At 39.3% G+C, this 22,758-nt stretch overlaps 1 protein-coding gene across 1 annotated transcript in view; it reads right to left on the reverse strand.

Moving 5' to 3' along the window:
* LOC124552379 overlaps nt 1–22,758 on the reverse strand; it is a 36,145-nt gene that overhangs the window by 9,011 nt on the left and 4,376 nt on the right. Inside the window, exons 4-5 of the mRNA XM_047126643.1 lie at nt 21,068–21,129; nt 16,447–16,610 (exon numbers count right to left, since the gene is read on the reverse strand). Of these exons, the coding sequence (XP_046982599.1) occupies nt 16,447–16,610; nt 21,068–21,129 (226 nt within the window). The remainder of the gene's footprint in view (nt 1–16,446; nt 16,611–21,067; nt 21,130–22,758) is intronic.

Below are 22,758 nucleotides of genomic sequence, written 5' to 3' on the forward strand. Positions count from 1 at the left end.
GTAGATCTTTGAGGTTTCCAGCTAGTAGTGCAGTGTCATCAGCAAACCTAACATTGTTAATGTTTAGCCCATTCACTTTAATGCCAGCTATTTCATCTGATAGAGCTGCCTGGATTATGTCTTCTGAATACATATTAAACAATAAGGGTGAGAGAACGCAACCTTGTCTCACACCCCTCTTTATTTCTATATCATTCGATAACTCATTTTCTACCTTCACGGTTGCGGTTTGATTGTAGTAGAGGTTATATATAATGCTGATGTCTTTCTTATCAAGTGTTTTCTTTTCTAACAATTCTATGAGATGATCATGACGAACTTTGTCAAATGCTTTATTATAATCCAGGAAGCACACATATAGTGGCTGGTTAACCTCAATACATCGTTGCGCTAATATGTTAAAAGCAAACAATGCTTCTCTTGTACCGAGGGAACTTCTAAAACCGAATTGTGTTTCACTTATACCTTCTTCTACTTTTTTTGTATATTCGTTGGTGTATAACTTTTAGAAATATCTTTAAGGTGTGACTCATTAAGCTTATTGTACGGTGATCATTACAAGTTTTGGCATTAGCCTTTTTGGGTAATGTAACAAAGGTAGATGTCAACCAATCCCTAGGAATAATTCCCGAATTATAAATATCATTAAACAATTGTACAAATATATCTATATGGTCTATTCCTATGAGTTTCAGGATGTCATTTGGTATCTTATCCGGTCCAGGGGCTTTTCCTGTCTTTGATTTGTTGATAACATGTAATATTTCTTCTTTCGATATGCTTGGTCCTCGTTCTCCGATCATGTTATCATAAAATTTTTGATCTTTTCTTGTATCTTCAAATAGTTCTTTGACATATTCTGTCCACCTGTCCAGTTTACCTTTAACATAAGGAATTATTTTGTCATTTTTATCTAACAATAAACATGTACTTTTCTTTTTATTAAGTCCAGCTAAATCTTTAACTTTTTTGTGTAAGTTGAAACTATCATGTCTTGTTTCATAACTCTCAATTTCAGAGCATTGTTCCTTGTACCATTCTTCTTTTGCTCGCCGTATTTCTTTTCGTATTTCTGCATGTAATCTTTTATACTCACTTTCATCTCTATTTTTAAGTATTCTTCTTTGTTCCATCAATTGTAATATCTTCTCTGTCATCCACTTCTTTTTCATGTTGTCGTGTTTGGTCGCCATTGTGTTTTTACATGCATTATTTAATGTGTCTTTTATAAGTTCCCATTTGCCATCAATGTCTTCTGTTTGATTATTCTTTATCCTAACTAATTCCTTATTAATCTCTTCAGAAGTCTTTTGTTTAGTCAAGGGGTCTCTTAGAATAGTTGTATTTATATAGTCCTTCTTTTGTTTCTTTTGTATGGCTTTCAGTTTCACATGGAATTTTGCTACTAAAAGGTTATGATCAGAAAATATATCAGCTCCTGGATATGTTTTCACACCATGAATAGAATTTTTGTACCTCTTGTTTATAAGTATGAAATCAATTTGATTTCTGCAAACTTCTTCATTACAGTCTCTTGGTGATTTCCAAGTATAAAGTCTTCGTTTAGGGAGTTCAAATAATGTGTTTGTAATAGACAGATTGTTTTCCTGGCAAAATTGTGACAGCAAATCTCCTCTTTCATTTCTTGTTCCTAAACCAAAAGGTCCAATAAGATCACCTTCGCTTCCTTCACCTATTTTGGCATTAAAATCTCCCATGATGATGATAATGTCTCTGCTTTTTGAGGTTCCTATTGCTTGTGTTAATTCTTCATAAAATTTTCCTATTTCTTCTTGGTCTTTGTCGGCTGTTGGAGCATAGATTTGGATTAAATTAATATTTGTTTGTTTCGTTTGTAAATGTAGACTGATTACTCTATCTGAGATTGGTAAAATGCTTTTGACAGATTTACTAGCATACTCATCTAAAATTATTCCTACCCCATTCCTGCGCTGGCTATCAGAATTTCCCGAGTAATATACTTTCATGTTATCAATGGTCATTTCTCCTGAGTCAGGCCATCTTGTTTCACTTACACCCAAAATGTTAATTTTTAGGCGTTACATTTCTTGTATAACATTATTTACTTTGCCTGGTTGGTATAATGATCTTACATTCCAAGTTGCTATTGTTGCATTATTTTTGTATTTACTTGTGGCATTGTTCAAGGCTCTCCCCCCCGGAGATCCGAGTGGGGGAGTTGAAACTCCGGATAATTTGACATTGAACCCTGCCATGATGAGTTTTCCTGGGGATATCCATTGGATTTTTAATGCTGTGGTTTCCCGTTGCCTTCAGCATCCTATGCCGTTGACCACCCTTGGTGATTCTTCCGTCTTTAGGAGTGATTTCTCACTCCAAGGACAAGAGGGTGCCCTTGCTCTACCAGCTCATCCGCCCTCTAGAAGGTCGTTGGCTTAGTAGAGGGTTCTCCTTATCCCGGGAGAAACTCGGTCGCCAGAACCTCGTTAGCGTAGCAGGGGATACCACGTGCCGGAGAGGTTGACATTTGTGTGGGAGAGGCTATTGGTGACGCATCCCACACCTTACCCCCCACCCAAATATCATTTCTATATTTTTTAAGCAGTATATTAATGAAACTGAATTACATCTCTACGCTCACATCTTAAAATCGTACAAAATGTTGCAAAACTATGAATTTATACCCAAATATCATTTCTATATAAATTCATAGTTTTGCAACATTTTGTACGATTTTAAGATGTGAGCGTAGAGATGTAATTCAGTTTCATTAATATACTGCTTAAAAAAAATTGGTATTGACGCTGAATTTATATTAACAATTTCACCTTTTTTTTTAATATCTCGAAATCGGCTTTTGGCGCTTGGTCAACAGATGCCTAACACCGTCCAGTTGCAAGGAGCTTTGCGTTTCTCATCAGTGTGCAGCACGACCTCGAACAAGGCTCGCTTTTTGCCATCCTATACAGGATTGTTCAGGTCAGAGGAAGTACGAATTTTCTCTCTGTTGCTGTATGTCCGCTGGGTCCGTGTCTCTAGATAGTAGGTGAAGAATGAAATCTTTTTTCAGGTGAATTAGTCAACAAAATATCTGTAGACAGAGAGGGGAGATGTATTTAATCCCCCCTTGCAGGTCTGGGGCTACTTCTTTCACGATTTTCATAATGCCAGTGAGGATGGTCACTATGACCGGAGGTATTTCCCGTCTGTGTTTCTGAGGCCGAGGGCTGAGGCAGAGCTGTGTGTGTCGAAAGTCTATTCACCGAAAGCTGTGACGGAACATAAACAGTGGCACGTGAGCGACTACGCTCGTTTCCAGAGAAAGCATTCGGTGTTCACGTGATACGTAGGTGTGTGGAAAATCCTTGGCGCACGCTGTGCAGCTGGCGGCGTTCGGCTGGCTGCCGAGCTGTCACAGCGGACCGTGAGAAACCTGGGCAACAATGTACGAAATAAATTTAATAACTAAGTTAAAATAATGTTAAACTGAGTTCATTCTGCCGAAGCAGATTTATTTTCATTCAGGTTGCTAGCAAAACGCTCCATTCAAACACAATTGTTAATGTTAATAACAATACCAGTAATAATAATGTTAAAGGACGAAACAAGGTTCACTATGTCGAACTTGAACTGTTTTCATTGAGGTTTATAACAAACCGCTCCTCTCTCTCCTCTATAATGCAGTCTAATTTCCACATTTGAGTTTCCACTTTTTCTACGACACACAATGGGTCAGAATCCCAAAAAGCTGGTCAAAATATAAGTAGTTGTTCAATTTGTACCAAACTTAGTATGTAAGGGTTTACGGAGTTTCTGATTAAGAATGTGATATCAAAAAGTGAAAAAAAATGGCGGACCCAAGATGGCAGGCTCTATGTACACTACTATCATTTTCTTCTTCTTCTTCGTTTCACCCAACTTTGGGGTACGTTGAATCAATCACTTCTGTGTGTTCTGTGCCTTTCTTTTCGCCCAGTACTGCTTCATTCTTTCTGATCTTGCTTTTCTTTCCTCATCAGAGATGACAATCGTTCTTTTCTTTCTATTTTGGAGCTGGAATCCCTCTTTTCTGTGTTTGCTTATCATTTTTGCGGTCCTGTCTGTGAGCATTTTTTCTGTGATGTGTAGTTCTCTTAAGTCTTTCTCTGTTTGGATAAACCAATTTGGTTTGGATTTTTTATTCCTGAAGTAGTCGAACATTCTTTTTGTAAGTCTATTTGGGTTCATTCTGAGAATGTGCCCATAAAACTCAATTCTTCTTTTCCTCATTGTATCCGAAAGTTTTTCTGTGGTTTTGTAGAGTGTTTCATTTTTGGTATGAATTAGTTTGTCGTTATGAAATTTGGGGCCTAAAATTTTTCTCAATATTTCTCTTTCTTTGATCTCTAGCCTTTCAATTGGGCCATGGTTAGTGATAGATAATGTCTCAGCTGCATATAGTGCTTCTGGTTTAATGACAGTGTTGTAATGTTTTATTTTTGAATTCCATGAGAGGGACTTTTTATTATAAGTATTTTTAGTAAGCTGAAAGGCTAGTTCAACTTTGTTTCTTCTTAATTCTATTGCTTTTTTCTCAAGGGCGTTCCAGCTAATCCATTCACCAAGATATTTGAATTCTTTAACAATTTCGATCTTTTGGTCTCTTACTTTAAGATATTTCATTGGATTTTTTATATTTGTGATTATTTTGGTTTTTTCAAAAGAAATTTTAAGGCCTATTTTCTCTGCTTGTTTCTGTAATTCGAGGATCTGTTCTTTGGCTTGTTCCCATGTTTCAGCTAGTAGGGCCATATCATCTGCAAATGCTAGGCAATTAACCTTGATGCCTTTGTTTTTTGTTCCTAGTCGGATTCCACTATTGATTTTCTTGTTCCATTCTCTTACTATTTTTTCTAGGGCACAGTTAAATAACAATGGAGAGAGTCCATCACCTTGTCGTGCTCCAGTTTTTATCTCAAATAGGTCTGAGAGTTCTCCCATAAATTTAATTTTGGAGTATGTGTTGGTGATGGTTTCTCTAATTAGGTTTGTAGTTTTATTGTCTAGGTTCAATTCTTTTAATATGGAGATTAGAGATTCCCTGTCTATGGAGTCGTACGCCTTTTGAAAGTCAATGAATGTGATGACATACGCTTTTGCTCTCGATTTTTGGTAGGCCATAAGATTTTTGAGGTTTAGAATTTGTTCTGGGCAGGATCTTCCCTTTCTGAAGCCTGCCTGGTATTCTCCAAGTTGACAATCTAGCTGGGGTTCTGCTCTGTTCAAAAGGACTTTAGACAGTATTTTGTATGTTACGTCAAGGAGCGAAATCCCTCTGTAATTGTTGGGGTCTGTTCTGGATCCCCTCTTATGAATTGGGTGAATGAGGGCCATCTTCCATTCATCCGGAATTCTTTCTGTTTTCCATATTTCTTCAAATATGTTTTGGAGAGATTCTATGGCATTTCTATTGACATTTTTCCACAGTTCAGCTGTAATTTGGTTCTCTCCCGAAGCCTTATAGTTTTTGAGATTCAAAATGATTGATTGTAGTTCCTCGACGGTGGGTGGTTCTGAGTTAGGACTTGTTGAAATTGAGTTGCTGAAATCCATTTTTTCAATTGGTTCTTTACAGTTGAGAAGGTTTCTGAAATATTCCCTCAAAATTTTGCAATTATCCCTGTTGTGTGCAACATTACCATTTTTATCTTGTAATTGGAGTGTCGGTGGGCTGTACTTGGTTATTTTTTGTTTAAAAGTTCTGTAAAAGCTCCTAGTCTTGTTTTTGTTGAAGTCTTCGTTGATCTGCAAAAGGAGTTGATCTTCTTGTGCCTTTTTAATTCTTTTGAGGTTTTTACTCACTAGTTTTCTTACACTCAGGAAATTTTGCCTATTATATTCATTTTTCTGAGATTGCATCTGTTGCCATGCTTTCTTTCTTTGCTCAATAAGTTTGTCACATTCCTCTGTCCACCATGCGTGTTTTTTGATTTTGGTTATAGGTGCTATTTGTTCAGCTTTGGTTAGTAGGCTTTCCTTCATTTGATCCCAATTTTGGTTCCTTATATCTTGAGTCGCGAGGGGAAACTCCTTCGAATTCATTATCTTTTCTGGATCGTATCTTCTGCTTTTGGGTTTACTGTTTCTATCTTTCCTTTTGGGGATAATTTTGAATTTTATTTTAGAAAGATAGTGATCAGAATCCAAGTTTGCTCCTCTGAGTACTTTGACATTTTGTATTTCTGTATGGTGTTTCCATTTTATCGCCACATGATCAAGTTGAAATTCACCCAAGTGTGGGTTTGGTGAGGTCCATGTCTTCTGTTTTCTGGGTAGTCTCTTAAAGGCTGTGGATTTCAGGATCAAGCCATGCGCTTGGCAGAGTTCTACTAATCTGACTCCATTTTGGTTAGTTCTATTGTGCGCTGGGTAGTTTCCAACAATATTTTTGTATTTCTTCTCTTTTCCTACTTGAGCATTGAAGTCCCCCGTAAGTATGATGTTGTGTTTGTCTGGGATCTTTTGCACCACGTCATCTAGTTGTTCCCAAAAACGTTCCACCTTTTCCTTATTTTTCCTATTGTCTTCATTTATGGGGGCATGTGCATTCACAGTTGTGTATACTCTATTAGCAGATTTAAAAGTGAGTGTGGAGAGTCTTTCCGATTGTGATTGAAAGCTGATAATGGAGTCTAAAATACTTTTATCTATTATAAAGCCCGTTTCGAGGTGGGGTGTGTTTTTCATTATTCTTTTGCCTACCTTTCCTTTGTATATTCTGAAACCTCCGGAATCAAAATTGTTTTCATCTATGTATCGAGTTTCTTGTAGTGATGTTATGAGTATTCTATGATGTTTGAGGGTATCTGTAAGATGTTTTAATTTTCCTGTTTTTAAAAGAGAGTTTACATTGAAAGTAGCTATGTAACTTGTTTTTTTACATTTCAATTTGCTTGATGTCTTATCATGTCCCGATTCATCTCTGTGCAATGCTGCAGACTCCCCAGAATCCGATAGTCTGCTTGCGCACCTTGGTGCGGTGGATTGTCCACCTGGGGTAATTTGTTTCACATTACACTCTTCCATGATTGATAGTATTATGTAAGGGGTGACTCTTCGAGCCACAAATTTACAACCACGGTTGTTAGCCCTGGAGGTTTTTCCCAGCCGCCCCTAACCTGGGGAACAGACGCTGACCAAAGACGGCCCAATGTGAGACAGTCGCCTTTGGATTTCTGGTCCTGTGTTGGTCCACGGGTGGTATTTTATTTCCCACCTACCCTACATATCTGTAGAGCTTTCCCCTACCCGCCACCTGGGGACGCGCCCGGTAGGGGAACAGGTTCCCCCTCGGGAACGTATAAAAGTAATTTTTAGGGAATTATCGAGGTTACTGATGATGACAGTTCAAAAAATTTAAAATGGTGGATCCAAGATGGCGGTCAAAATCTATGTCTTTTATTTATTTATATTTATATATTTTTATTCATATAAAAGTCAGTATTTAGGGGTTATTGTAGTTAATGCTTAAAAAATAAACCAAAAAAGTGGAAAACTCGAAGAAAGGACCAAATATAGGTTACAAGATGGTGTAAAATATTGCAAAAAATTATTTCATTTTAATTACAATTATTTATTTTGCAAATTTTTTATAACTTAATTTACAAGTTTTCATTTTCTTATTCTTTTTCATCTTCTGCTTCAAATGAATCATCATCCTAAAACACTGTTTCCTCATCATCTGCATCTGAATCTTCATAGTCTTCCGCCACAGGAACTAAGAGGGCAACGGCTTCTGGCGACAAACTCTTCAGTTTCTTCAGCGAAGATTTGCGTAAGGAAGAAACGTAGGGGTCTGTCGTTGCCAACAATCTCCTGAACACGTCTTCCATAGTCTTAACTCTTGAAAACTTTCGAGAAAAAGTCAGGCGATATTGCTTTATCAACTTATTGCTTGATTCCTGAGCATCCTCCGATAGTTGACCGATGGGTAAAATGGCCGAAGAAATGTCTGGGCCGTGAATCAACAATCTATGGACTGCTGTTGGCATGTTGTACCAGGGGTATTCTTTCACGTAGTGCCTGGCAGTTGCTAAGGCGTATGCTCGAAACTTTTCAACGTCGATCTGACGTCCGCTCGAAATCGTCTGCAAAATTATATGGAAACGGTGGATTAGTTCATCGGAAACTCCAGTTATCAGCGCTGATGTTGGAGTGTTTTCAAAAAAACGTCGAGCGGTGTTTCCGTCATTCGTACTGCCAAACCCTTGTTTTGGCATGTCAATTACAATTCCAAGCTGCTCTTTGAAAGCTTTTTGAATGTTGGCTTTCAGTATTGCTTTTTCCTCTTTATCTTCTGCTTTACGTGCCTGCCACTTTGTTTTCATTTGTTATGCCAAATGAATACAACATTCAAAACATCGAATCCAGGCGTGAAGAGTTGATAGTCCGTACTGCAGATAATCGGCGGTAACTTGTTTTTTCAAAACATCGTCAACGTTATTAAATTGGGCAGACGTAGCCTTGCAGAGACAGCACCGTTGCGCAGATTTCGTGTTGGTGATAAGCATTGCACACTTTACCATCTACCATGGTCATGCTTAAATTGTATTTAATGGAAATGTCTTTCCCATGAATAACTGTTTCGAATGACTGGAGTTGTTCGATCTGTTTGTCGTAATACGCTTTCTCATTTAAAGACGTTTGCTCTGTTTCCTTTGTAAATTCCAACTTCAGTGGTCTGCAAAAGAGGGTTGAAGACGGCTTCGGATCAATCCATAAGATCTTTTCTTCTTTAGTTTCTTCATTTACACCTGCAAGTTTCAGTGGAACAAGCGAAGTGAAAAATAAAGTTGCATCTGAAATACTCGAATCTGAAAACTTCATTTTATACATGCTTTGCCCGGAGGTTCCGTCAAAGCCCCACTTACAAATAAGGGCCATATTAGACATTTCCGAATCACTCATATGTAAAATATCGTCTCGTTTCAGCAGCAGAACACGTTGAACAGTGTGGTCCATCAAAGCTTGCAACCGTACCTCAGCTTTTGATTCGGTAAAAGTGAGGGTTACGTCTGGAGGGCAGCAAGCTTTTTTTGCTACCAAAACAGCTGAATACGGTGGATATAGTGTGTTTAAGCCTTTTCCTTTAGCCCCATTTCTCAAATGCTGGTAAGATTCTTTTGACAATTTCAAGCCGAAAAGGAGTGCTAGACCTTCATTTGCATCATATGAGGATGGTGATGATGTTGAAAATCGCAAGCCTGCCTTGTATTTTTTCACCTTGGATGGACTTGAGAGTGTGAAGTCTTTCACAATCTTCGCAGCATCTGGGTGCCCCGAAGATCGAAGACTCATTTGCGCGGCGAACGATAATTCGACAGGACTGAACTTCGTACGAATCTCCTCAGTTCTCCTTCTTTTAGACCTATCAGATAATGTTTCAAATTTTGTGGCAGGTCGGCCTGCTGATTTAGTCACACTTGCAGGTTTCGAATCAATCGGAATATATACTATTATATTCAACCAGGTTTCGTTCTTCTTGAAAAAATATCCTTGTCGCCGAGTTGCTTGCTTATACTTGCTTCTTAACTTTGTTAACAAAATCGAAATGGTAGGCCTCATATCATAGGGAATTTTAATTGTATGTCCACTTTTTTCTGTCAACGACCTTTCCATATGTTCTATGACCCCTTCCAAATCATTTGACAAATACTATTTTGTTATTAGAAAAATATCTTTCCTCGAAAATCCGATTCTGGAATACGCTGGATCAGATGAAACTGAAATTAAAAAAAAATCTGTGTTACACTTTTCGTCATTTTTCTGATTATTTTATTCTTTACAATGCTTCTACATGTCGATTGTAATTTAAATTGTACAAATAAAACTCATAGTTAATTGATTCTACTGTCATTTTTGAAGATGTCTGAACAATGACATTTTGCAAGTGTCGCTTAAAACGTGGCTCAAAGGCAGAGTCGCAACTAGTCGCAGGATTTGAAGCTTAATTCACACAGGTAATAATATACGTATACTTGCGTACACAGCGCAAAAGAAAGCGGAATGTGGTGGTATTCGTAACTTATCTCTATTTTTTAAGCGCATTTTACCATTTTGTCATTCATTTCCCTGTAGCACGTTAATTGAAATGTAAACGTGCATAATTGATGATTTAATAGTGATATAAGTGTTTTTTCACTAGTACATACCTCCTGGAATACATTCCATATTGAAAGTATTGGTTTCACTTGCACAAAACATAAATAACTTCCTTCAACAACGACTGTTTTTGTAGCCTGGCCAGCTGCGCGGACGCTAACAATGAACTGCCGCATTTGACCTGTGATATTACCGAAGAAATGAACATCTGGTCGTCCGCACAGCCGGCATTCAGTTGTCCCAGCATTGCTGCTGCCAACATGATAGTCCAAAATCCCCATCTTTAAACTTTTTTTTCCTTTTTGACCACATTTTCAAGGTTCTGACCCACTGTACGACATGGAGGACGCACGTGTTCCAATCCTCTGCAGTCACTGTTCTTACTGCAGTACTTTAACTTCCGGCATTTTGTATGTTTTGTTTTTCGCTGCAACATAGCCTTCGATTCTGGCCCACACTAACTCGATGGCGTTTAATTCACAGTGGTAAGGAGGAATTCTGAGAAGTTTTCTCTGCATTCTTCGCCATTTCATCTATTGCATATTCGTTGTGCGCCCTGTTTCGACTCAGGTCTTTCAGTGCTTCGTCAAACTCTTCACGCAGTATCACATCTCCCATTTCATCTTCATCTACATCCTCTTCCATTTCCATAATATTGTCCTCTAGTGCATCGCCCTTGTATAGACCCTATCTATATATTCCTTCCACCTTTCTGCTTTCCCTTCTTTGCTTAGAACTGGGTTTCCATCTGAGCTCTTGCATGAATATCAAGTGGTTCTCTTTTCTCCAAAGGTCTCTTTAATTTTCCTTTAGGCAGTATCTATCTTATCCCTGATGAGATAAGCCTCTACATCCTTACATTTGTCCTTTAGCCATGCCTGCTTAGCCATTTTGCACTTCCTGTCGATCTCATTTTTGAGACGTTTGTATTCCTTTTTGCCTGCTTCATTTACTGTGTTTTTATATATTCTCCTTTCTTCCATGCTCCGATCCGTAGAATGCCAGTTTTCTTTCTCCTGATAACGACGTCCTCTTGAGTAGTCCCCGTCCGGAGATCCGAGTCGAGGACTATTTTACCTCCGGAATATTTTACCCAAGAGGACGCCATCATTTTAACCATACAGTAAAACTGCATGCCCTCGGGAAAAATTACGGCTGTAGTTTCCCCTTGCTTCCAGCCGTTCGCAGTACCAGCACAGCAAGGCCGTTTTGGTTAGTGTTACAAGGCCAGATCAGTCAATCCTCCATACTGTTGCCCCTGCAACTACTGAAAAGGCTGCTGCCCCTCTTGAGGAAGCACACATTTGTCTGGCCTCTCAACAGATACCCCTCCGTTGTGGTTGCACCTACGGTACGGCATCTGTATCGCTGAGGCACCCAAGCCTCTCCCCACCAACGGCAACGTCCGTGGTTCATTATAAAATGTAGTTCTCCGAAAATTGCCCAGATCTGCATCTTCGTTCACGACTGTAATTGTTGGCAACTCGTTACGAAAAAAAACCGTGTACTTTCCTTCGTATCGCATTTCTATCGAAGTCATCAACACTTCCAGAAAGTTTCTGACGCAATTTTCCTTTTTTGGAAGACTTCAAAGATTGTGTGGCCTTGTACTCACTTATCACACGATACACTGAAGAACGTCCAACACCTGCAGCTGTTTTCGAAACACTCACTCACAGACTGCTCTGGATGTAACAGTTCAGTTTTATACACATTAAGCACCATGTGCTTCTCAGAAGAACTTTGATTTCTTCTGTGGTCGCTTCTTTGGTGGACTCAGAACTGACACGTCGACCTCGCTCGCTGAATCCGTGGATGACATAATGAAGACAGCCGTATGTGATGCTAATGAAATATGTGAATATATAAAATAAGAAACCATGCGATGCTATTGGATGCGCACATAAACCGTGAATGCTCAGTGTGACTACAAACACATATACTAACTCTAACAATCAACAACTAGTCATTCAAGCATCTTTACAGATGAACTTAAGATATCCTGAAATCGCCGCTGTACAACACCCACTAACGAGCTCAAACCTGCAACTGAGAGACACACTGACAGAGCGCCGCGCCTGCGAACCGCCCAATGCATCGCTCATGAAGGACAAACGGTTGCACCCATCGCATTCGAACAAACTACAAAATTAAATTCAAACCTTTCTGAAACTTTTCTCGCGTACACCCCCACAAAAAAAAAATTAAAGGGGAAAGTTTGTCGCTTACTATATTTCGGATGATTTGGTAAAAGTTCTGCATCTGACGTGAGGTTTCAATTTATTACTTCACTATTACTGACTCTATTGGGCAGAAAATTTGCAGACGTCATCAACATATAGTACTGAAGGAAATTATAAAATTATTTTGCTGTGCGACAAACAGTTTAGGAGATATGGCGTGATAAATATAGAGTAACGCGAAAAAACAACTTTTCCCGAAAGCTTAAGTATTTCTCTTTTTCAGTGACAATAAATTTTAATGTATTGTAAAAAAAAGGTGTTGGAAGGTATTTCTCGGATCATTTATCATGTTCAGGTGCCAAATTATAAAAAATACAACTTTAATTTTTTAATTTCGGTCGCCCCTGCCTTGTACACCCCTCGACGGCAGCGCCGTGGTCACGCGCCTTGCCGTGTTTACAGTACGTCTCTTGTTCCGGTGAATGGAGTATATAGAATACGTGGCGTGAATGACATGCTTTGTCAACTGAATTTGGAAGACTGTTCTCGCTTTCGTAGCTTCACTAGAATGTCGCCGTCAGATTTTGAAATGTTGTTGAATATTGTAGGACCATGTTTTTTTTTTTTTTTTTTCAAAGAGACACAAATTTCAGTAAAGCTATCCCTGTGAAGCGGATTTGCTATTACTCTTAGTCTTCTGGCGTATCAAAGCCTTGCGTATTTACTCCGTGTTTCAAAGCCCGCCATATCTCAAATAGTTGCGGGAGTTAGTGAAGCTTCCTCCAGCAAGAAAAGTGACACACGTCGAAAATGGCAATTTTGAATTTGTCACAGAAAATATGGATACAATTACAGTATTACTTTTGTATATAATGTAACAGAATGTGTTCTTTTTCCTTAGCGTGTGGCCCGCGTGATGGCGGGGTCCGCTGTTTTGGTTCGTTGTCGCCACTTCTTGGGATCTCGTGCTTGATCAGAGTGATAAGATCTCGAGGTCTCCATGCAGGGTGGCCGGCCGGGGTGACCGAGCGGCTCTAGGCGCTTCAGTCTGGAACCGTGAGACCGCTACGGTTGCAGGTTCGAATCCTGCCGCGGGCATGGATGTCCTTAGGTTAGTTAGGTTTAAGTAGTTCTAAGTTCTAGGGGACTGATGACCTCAAATGTTAAAGTCCCATAGTGCTCAGAGCCATTTGAACCATGCGGGGTGTCACGCCATCTTACATTGCTCTTCCTGCTGGCCGTTTCCCACTTACATTTAGGTTGAAACTGGTCTTTGCCACTGTTCTTCCGTCTGCTCTGAGGACATGCCCGTACCAACGTAGGCGGCTTCCTCTCATTCTGTCAACACTGTATAGCCTGCGAACTTCATTAATTGCACGACGTGGTCATGCAGAGTTAATCCCGGTGACCACCTAAGCATTTTCGTCCCCATAACAGCAAGTCTTTGCTCTATTTCCTTTGTTGAAGACCAGCATTCAGCCCCATACGGTACAACTGGACGGATTACCGATCGGTATATTTATGATATGATCCTGTTTGGAATTTTCTTGTCGCATAGTACTCCAGTAACGGAACGCCATTTGAGCCACGTGCTGCTGAGGCGATTGGAGATTTCTGCACTGAGATAACTATCGGCAGCAATTGTCGAGCTCAGGTACTTAAAAATCGTTGCTGTTGGGAGGTCAGCACCGTTGATTCTGATGGTTACAGAGTCATTTAAATCTGTGGAAAGGTAATAGGTTTCCAACATATTGAGCCGTAGTTCTGCATCTGCAAGGCGGTCATTTCAGGCTTGGACTTGAAGGTTGTAGATCATTCTTATCTTCACTGGCCACTAGCACATCATTAGCGTACAGTAACGTCCAGGGTGAGGTTTTCTGCAGGCTTCTTGTGACTGTATCCATTACAGTGATAAATAGGTGCGGTGAGAGCAGATCCCTGATGAACTCCCACGGAAATAGGGAAGTCGTCAGATAATATAACAGCATATACTGCCGTTAAATACTTACGAGAAATGTAAAAGAAGTTTCCACTACTTCACCATAAGTTTCGTATTGTTCTTTAAAAGTATTTTCTCAAACATTGCATTTTTTATTTGTCACTTTTCTTGCCAGGTTACGACGTATTTAATTGATTAGATATCTATTTTTATATTATTCACGTATTGGCATCATTCCATGAAGATAATTTCTTCAGAATCCAAATCAGATATGCGATGCGACAGGGGAATCTGTGGTTGAAGTTGAAGCTGATGATCCTGCTGCATTTATGCTGCTGCTTCCTCGGAGCATTTAGTTCTTCCTCGTACAGCACATCACTTACTCGTTTTGTAGCCACTGCCCTTTCATAGGGCGAAGCTCTTTCAACTTAGTGACAAATTTTCCGAAGTCTGTTGCCCTGTCCTGTTGTTTGCATTGATGTTGCTGGTGCATAATGCTATGCGACATTTCTGCTCCGTTAAGGAGGGACGTACATAAAATACAGGTACAAATGTAACCTGTCACCAAATCCACAATTTTTGAGTTACTTAACTGAAATTATGTACAGTGGTTGATGGTAGTTGAGGGGATCCACTGAAAGTTTTTTGTAATTTTAATTGAAATTTTGGAATTCTTTTGAAATTATGAAATTTTTGAACTCACGATACACATAGGTACCAGTTACTAAGAAAGTTTCTAAGAAATTGTCTTGTGAATTTTACAGTATAATCTCTACATTCATATAAAGAAACCTACAGAAGCATTTCAATTTATTGACATTTAACGAACTTTTATGTTTAGTTATTTTTTAACTGAAAAAATACACATCAAAATTCTACCTTCTTAATTATATATCTTGGCATTCATGCATGATATTAAATATTCACTCTGTGTACATGTTTCTTGTACATAATACCAAAAAACATGCCAAAAATCTGTTACACATCTTTTCTAGTTTTGGAGAAAAATGTACCTGAATAACGTAAATAGTACTTATGAGAAAATGAGTTTAACATGCTCTTTCATTGTCGTTCCATCCTTCAAAAGCCACCTGATGTATATTCATTGTCCTCATTTCCTTCCACACTTCTCTTCTGGCTGCTTCTTTTCTGTCTTGTCTGCTTTGCAAGGTCTTCAACGGATTTATCGCCTGCAAGTATACGTTGAGTGTGTATCCCCTTAAAAGATTTCGCGAGTGAAAACTCCAGGCCCATTCTCTGCAAGACCTTCATCCTCTGAGTTCCAACCATTAAAAACAATAACTACGTCATAAACTGCAATTTTAACCATCTTGCATGAACAAAATGTAGTTTTGGGGCAACGTTTCCATATGAGGGCATTCAGGGATTCATTAGGATTCTGCGTTTTGCAGTGAACACATTTGAGAAGATAGGAGTTGGATAGAACCCCAAATGTTGGCTTAATGACGTTGAGAATAGGTTTAGGAAGACTTTCCTTGTGAGTATAAGGAATTCCATCCCTCTGAGCCTGTTTGTAGCGACACCAACCAATTGGGCCAAGATTGTGTATGGGCTGTTCATCTGTGGATAACATATGAAAGTACGTTGCCCAAACAGACCGGCGCATATCTTTGACACTTGATAGGTTATCTCTAATATTCTTACCATAATACACTTGAAGCGTATCAATCATCATCTTCGTTAACCTGTTCTTTCCACTTAGACCCTTTCCGTCTTCCAACTTCGTGCCCTTCGTGTCATCCACAACTTTTCGCCATCTTGAGTGCATGCGCTTCTGGGCGTGACCTACACATTCAAGATTTTCAATAATAGATTCTTCACCATATGGTTTGCTGTGACTTACTACCTTGAATGCGCCGGAGTCACCATCACCAAGATACTTTACGTATCTGACTCCATGTTTAGAAACAGATCTGTTAAAAATTATCTTCATTCCAGCACCTTCCATCGAGCCACATGATCCACAATGGTTCATTCTGCAGCTGTGATTCTTCATCAAATCTTCTGTTTTCGTATTTCTGGTAATAGGACAATTTTGCCAGTACTTGCTCATTACTTGCACATAAAGTACTTTACCTACGTCAACACTTATCACAATTGAAATGCCATGTGGGGCTGTATGGCCCCTCTTCATAAGTGTGCCGTCATAGGAAACAACCAGATCAGTCTTCACGTGATTACCATACTCATCATCCGAAGGATCATTCTCTCTTACTGCCTCTGCTGTTGCTGCAGATAAATTCTCTTCACAAACTTCGTAAAGTGCCTTCTTCAAGTCAGTATTTGCCGTTGAAAATCTTAACATGGTGCTAGCATATTCATCATTCCACAGAGTATATTTTCTCCTATTCGTACACCAATGCATCTTAGACCATATAAAAATCTCATATTCGCTTCTAATACCAGTTATTTGATTTTGATGTTTTAAATGAGATGTCAGCATCACAGTCCTTGCATAAAATATGTAAATTACACACCGCGCCCACTCTGTTACCATCATCGTATAATTCCAGATCATCTTAACCACATATTGTACACACCATGCTAATTTCACTGCACTAGACAACAACTCAATGTCAGTCATGCGATATCCAGTGTTATTTAGACAGTCATCACCATTGTTAGTAATATAGACACATGAAATCTACTGTCTTGAGCTGCTGGGAGACGAGTTCACACAGTCGGTACCATTACCGAAATTATTAGCGTGTCTGCAATTTAATAAAGCACGTACACACTTCTTGCACATCTTTTTGAAACTTATTCTTTGTCGTGGCAGTTTTAAAAAACACAACATAATACGACGACGATGTTAGCAAAAAACTCAAATACAAGTATTCGCGACTTTGTAAACAAAGATTATCGTTGCCTTTGCTTCTAGCGTCAATATCCAAGGCCCTACTACGCCGTAGTGGAGAAGCGTGGCAACTGTCCCCCAATTGAAGCAGCTGATCGCCGCCATTTGCAGGGATGAATCCTAGTACTGGAGTTGTGATTTGAAGCATAGGAGACGCAACAAGAGCAAATTGAAGCACAAGTTAAACACATGTTTGTTTAAAAAAATACTGAGTATTCGAGTCTATTTTAAAAGTATACTTAAATGAATGAAGTTTCCTGATTTCTTAAATACGTCTGCATAGAGACGCAAAATTTAAGAACGTAAGGTTCTTTCCTGACAAGGTGGAGCAGGTTTACATAGTTATTTGCATTAGATAATTACATGAAACTTTTAAAGTGGCAGACAGTACGATTATTATTTAATTCACGTAATTTTCCTGTCAGGTCCTGTTTGCTTTTTGCCGACTACTGTGTACATTTTGCACGCTTTGCTTTGTTTAGCACAGTATTGTCTACGTTTTAGTATGTTTAATTTTAATAACCCGTATCACTTTAAATACGGTAGGAATTTCATTCGCACATTAGTTTTTAACACTGATACCACCTCTGAAGGTGGTGAGTTTGCAACGTTTGATCAAATATTTGACCATTTACGAAGTATAATTGTAACACCCCACCCGTCACTTGTCTGGTTTTGGCGTGTGTTTACCCCAGGTAATTGACTAACAGATCAACAGAGTGTGCAAAACTGCCACAATATCGGATAACGCAAAGAAAGTAATAAGGCCCTATGACTCCTGATTGAACTGCGGTGGCAGTGTTGACACTGATTCAGAATTGATCCCTTTTAATTAAAAAGGGGTGCACATTGATGTTATATTCAGCTATTGAACACCAGATGCAAATGTCGAACATAAAATTAATTAAGAAAGTGACTTGGGATTTCAACTACTTGATTGAAAACAGATGCAGTCGATTAGCACAAACTTATTTTAACTCACAACCTTCAGTCATCACATTACATGACTCTCCTAACAGGCAGTGGTAATAAATTGCATTTGCGTGGAGTAACTGGCCCAGGAGTAACGCGAAGTGCGAGAAGATTTCTACAATACACGGCCCATGAAATCCTCGTGGAAACTTTGCCGGCATGATCCAACAAATTAATCAGTGACCTAACTTAAGCCGGAGCGGGCGCAATATCACCGAATACAGCGTGGCGGAGCGGCGTCGTCGTGTGGACGTCGGCCGACCTCGTGGTGCTGCAAGGCTGTACTCGTCTGTACACTCCTAGCTATCTTGCTCAGTACATAGCTGAACAAAAACTTTCCATCTCCAAGCTCAATCGTCCCATTTGCTAAGTCCTAAACTGCAGAGATGCTCACTCTCTCTCAGGCAAGCTGAGTAAAGAACGCCACGTCCGCACTCTAGGCAAGCTGGGAACGGAAAACTTCTACGGAGACTTCTGCCAGTCTGCTCTTTGCCTCGGTTTCCCCTCCAGCAAAATCACTTATGCCAATTGCAGCGCAAGTCGCATTAATTATGCGTCGCTTCCCAGTGCCGACCAATGCCTGCTCTGGGAAGTGAACAAATTCCCACAAAATTTCCCCTCCTCTCAACTTCTGCTATTTAGCTCCTCCCAGGCCACCCATCAAGATTAGCACCTGTGTAAAACGCCAATTTTTCCGGAATTCTGACTCCCAGGAGAGTTCTTCAACTTCCTTGGTCCTACATTCCCATCAGAGGCCGGCATATTTCATTCTGTCGCTCTTCACCTGATTTATTTCAGACTCTGCGGACTGTGAATTCAGCGTGAAGTTGCTATAGTCATGAACACGCATATTTTGGCCTCTGTTGACCGCTTCACCGTAGCTTTGCGTGGCTTTCTCGCATGTTTCACTGAAAATGGGACGACAGACATTTGTCAACAGGCGTAAAAGTTCTCCGTCTGCTTCCCGGTACACCAGCATGATGTGAACCACCCACTCACTGTCACTCATCTTAAGGCAGCTGGAGGCCGCACCCCATTACCACTTTCTCAGAGCTTGAGCCGCCCTAAGCTGCCTATTGTTGCTTGCCCTCACCGCTCCCCAGCCCGGCCGCGGTCAACTCTGAATACTTCCTTGGGATAAACTAGCCTCCAGTAAATCGACGTGTTTCCACAAAGTTTTTATGTCGCATGAATTACTTTAAAACCATCACCCAACATTAATTATTCCAATACGTCCATACTACACCCTCTACAAGATGTATTGTGCCTTGTCAGTCATTTTTGTTCAGCCCTACTGTTCACTCAACGTAAGTTTGGTGATCTTTAATGACTTCATGTAACGGGTAGTATAGTTCTTGCCATCTTACATAATCACCACCTGATAGCACATGTTAAGTATATAAACGCAAATATTCGACCTACCTCTGATTCATATTTAATATGAATCTGATTAAAAATCTAAATACCTATCATGTGCCTAGTTCTTCATTCAGTTCAACTTAGTACATTAACACTGTTAGTAGTTTTAGTAATTTAGATGCAAATACAGTATACAAGGTGTGGCTAGAAAAAAACCGGACTGATGCTGGAAAAAACATTTATTTACAATTATTTACAATTTCATGTTATCTCCTTCAATGTACTCTCCTCCTCGGTCTCTACACCGCTCCATACGAATTTTCCACTGTTCATAGCAATGCTGCAGATCATTTTCGGTAAGTCCATACATTACTTCCGTCGCTTTTTCTTTTACTGCTTCAACAGTCTCAAATCTAGTTCCTTTCAAAGCTGACTTGACTTTAGGGAAAAGAAAAAAGTCACAGGGGGCCAAATCAGGTGAGTAGGGTGGATGATCTAAGATGGGAATGTTGTGTTTTGCCAAAAACGTCTTCACTGACAACGCACTGTGAGCTGGGGCATTGTCTTGGTGAAGGATCCATGACTTTTTTCTCCACAAATCGTTCCGTTTTCTCCGTACTCGCTCACGTAGGGTAGCCAGGACGCTAATGTAGTAATGCTGATGCACTGTTTGTCCCTCTGGTACCCAATCAATGTGCACAATCCCTTTGATGTAAAAAAAAAAAAAAAGTCATCATTGCCTTGAATTTCGATTTTGACATTCGTGCTTTTTTTTGTCGTGGAGAACCAGGAGTTTTCCAATGCATCGATTGGCGTTTAGTTTCGGGATCGTAAGTAAAAAACCACGATTCATCGCAAGTAATAACATTTTGTAAGAAGGTGGGATCACTTTCAATGTTTTCCAGGATGTCAGAACAAATCATTCTTCGGCGTTCCTTCTGTTCAATTGTGAGACACTTTGGAACCATTTTTGAGCACACTTTGTTCATGTTGAAACTTTCATGAAGAATCTGCCTAACACTTTCCTTGTCAACTCCTGTTAACTCAGACACTGCTCTGATTGTTAAACGGCGATCTTGTCGAACAAGTTTACCGATTTTTTCAATGTTTGCATCAGTTTTTGCTGACAATGGTCTGCCAGTGCGAGTGTCATCACTGGTGTCTTCGCGGCCATCTTTAAATCGTTTAAACCACTCAAACACTTGTGTTCGCGATCAACATTTTCCGACGCACAGACAAAACGTCAACTACTTAAAACAGAGGCCACGGGCAGACTGAGTGCAGGAGGCAGATGAAACTCGAGCAGTAGGCGGAGCGAGTCACGTGACAGGCCACGCGACTTTCAGCCTTATTGCATTCGTTTTATTGTTTCACCAGTACTAGTCCGGTTCTTTTCTAGCCACACCTCGTAAGTACTTGACATGCAACAAAGGAGCATTGTCTGTAGTCTAACACTGCAACTTTTTCATTATGTAGCAATTTTTGTAGCAGAAAGCTTATTAGATACAGTATAATGTGTAAATGTAGACATAGGCTATAGAACAATCTGCTGTCGCCTACATTTAGCATTTGCATTAATTGGCTTTGCAAACAAATTACTTTAATTTAACCTACAACTCAGAGGCATCACATATTGATTTATCACAACCAAGATGTAGTGTCACTTCAAGAACATCCTGTAACAACCGTTATTGGTATTTTGACAACTATGCATTAATATACCTAAAGGTATTAAGAAGAGTCAGCTATCCATGTTTTTAGTAACTTTCAAGAGCACATTAAATGTCATGTAGTGGAGGTCAAAACAATCAAAGAACTTTCAATGTGGCAACTCCTTGAAATCTATTCAGTAAATCTTAACTTATTATTTTGGTTATAGAATTAGCACTTTAGTACAATGATGTAATAACTTTTCACTGTCTTACACTGACATGTACATCTCTAACTTCATTCCACACCCCCATGGAACACTACTGATGTAATGTTCAGTAGGAGGAGGTAAGAGGTGTAAGGAAGGACCACCACACTACAGACATTAATTGTCATAATTAAGTTCACAGGATTTAATTTTGTACACATACATAAGAAAGACATTTACACCTGTCTGGATTATTCATACACAGGTGGTAAAATGAAAGAATTGAAATGGTACAACGCTATTTTCAAGTTTAAACAGTTTTATTTTTAATTAAAAATCATATTTCACCCATCACTGATTTTGAAATAAAACTGATTTTGTCAGTGTCTGTCTAACTTTTTTGGGCAATTTTGCATTGCATATGTTTGTAATATGGTGACAACAAACGTACTGCCTTACAATTGATTTTACAATAATGTACCAGTGATTCTCTGGGAAAACATTTTCCATCAGATGGTCCTTCAGTTCAGGAAATAAGTCCTGCTGCATTACTATTGGCACAACATTTGACATTATTTCAGTGAGTGTATTGCTTTTCTGAATTACATTAGTTGATTTCACAACCCGTAGCCATATTATTTTCTCAGCTTCTCTGCAAACCACAATTACTCCTGCTGATGGCATAATCAAGCCACCATTGTTTTTCCTCCTTAACAAATCAGACAACTGAACTGCTTCTACACTAAATAAACTATGCACGCAAGAACTGCAATTCAATTTCTTTACCATGTGTTTCACAACAAAACATGTAAAATATACAACAAGATTACTAGAGTACTCTGTTATTTTGCAATATCACATAATCATGGGCAGACACACTCCACATTTGTTTCATCAGTACAGTCATATCGCCTGCTGTTGCAAAACTCAACTGGTTCATACAAAACACGTTTCTTTTCCCAGTCCAAGGTAAAAGACATGTATCATCTTGAAACTGACAGTTAGCAGTTGCCTTATGTCTGATCTCATTTGAAATTAGGAGGTTCCTATATGCTGCTCTCAACTGCAGGTAGGATGGATTGTTATTCCATCCTAACTTAGATCTAACTAAAGAAAAATACATTTCCAGATGATCCTGGCTAAACTTGTACATCAGCAAGTAGTTCATCTTTTTTGTCATGGTTACATCATTATACAAGCCTTTAATAGTTTCACACAGTGCTAATATCCCAAGCATAGCTGTCTTCCTATTACCTTTACATAATAGCTTCCCATTTGTATCTTTAAGGGATGTCAAATAACCAGCTACTGTCTGAAGGAAAGGCTCCCAAACACACTTACTACTCTCCCGTATTGGTGCTTTGTATCCCTTACCCAAAGGATTTTTTGAATTGAACATACCAAATATTTGATCAAAAATAAGACAGAAGTCTGCTGTTCCTTCAGA

Source organism: Schistocerca americana, chromosome 10, assembly GCF_021461395.2.
Source record: "Schistocerca americana isolate TAMUIC-IGC-003095 chromosome 10, iqSchAmer2.1, whole genome shotgun sequence".
NCBI classification, from domain to species: Eukaryota; Metazoa; Arthropoda; class Insecta; order Orthoptera; family Acrididae; genus Schistocerca; species Schistocerca americana.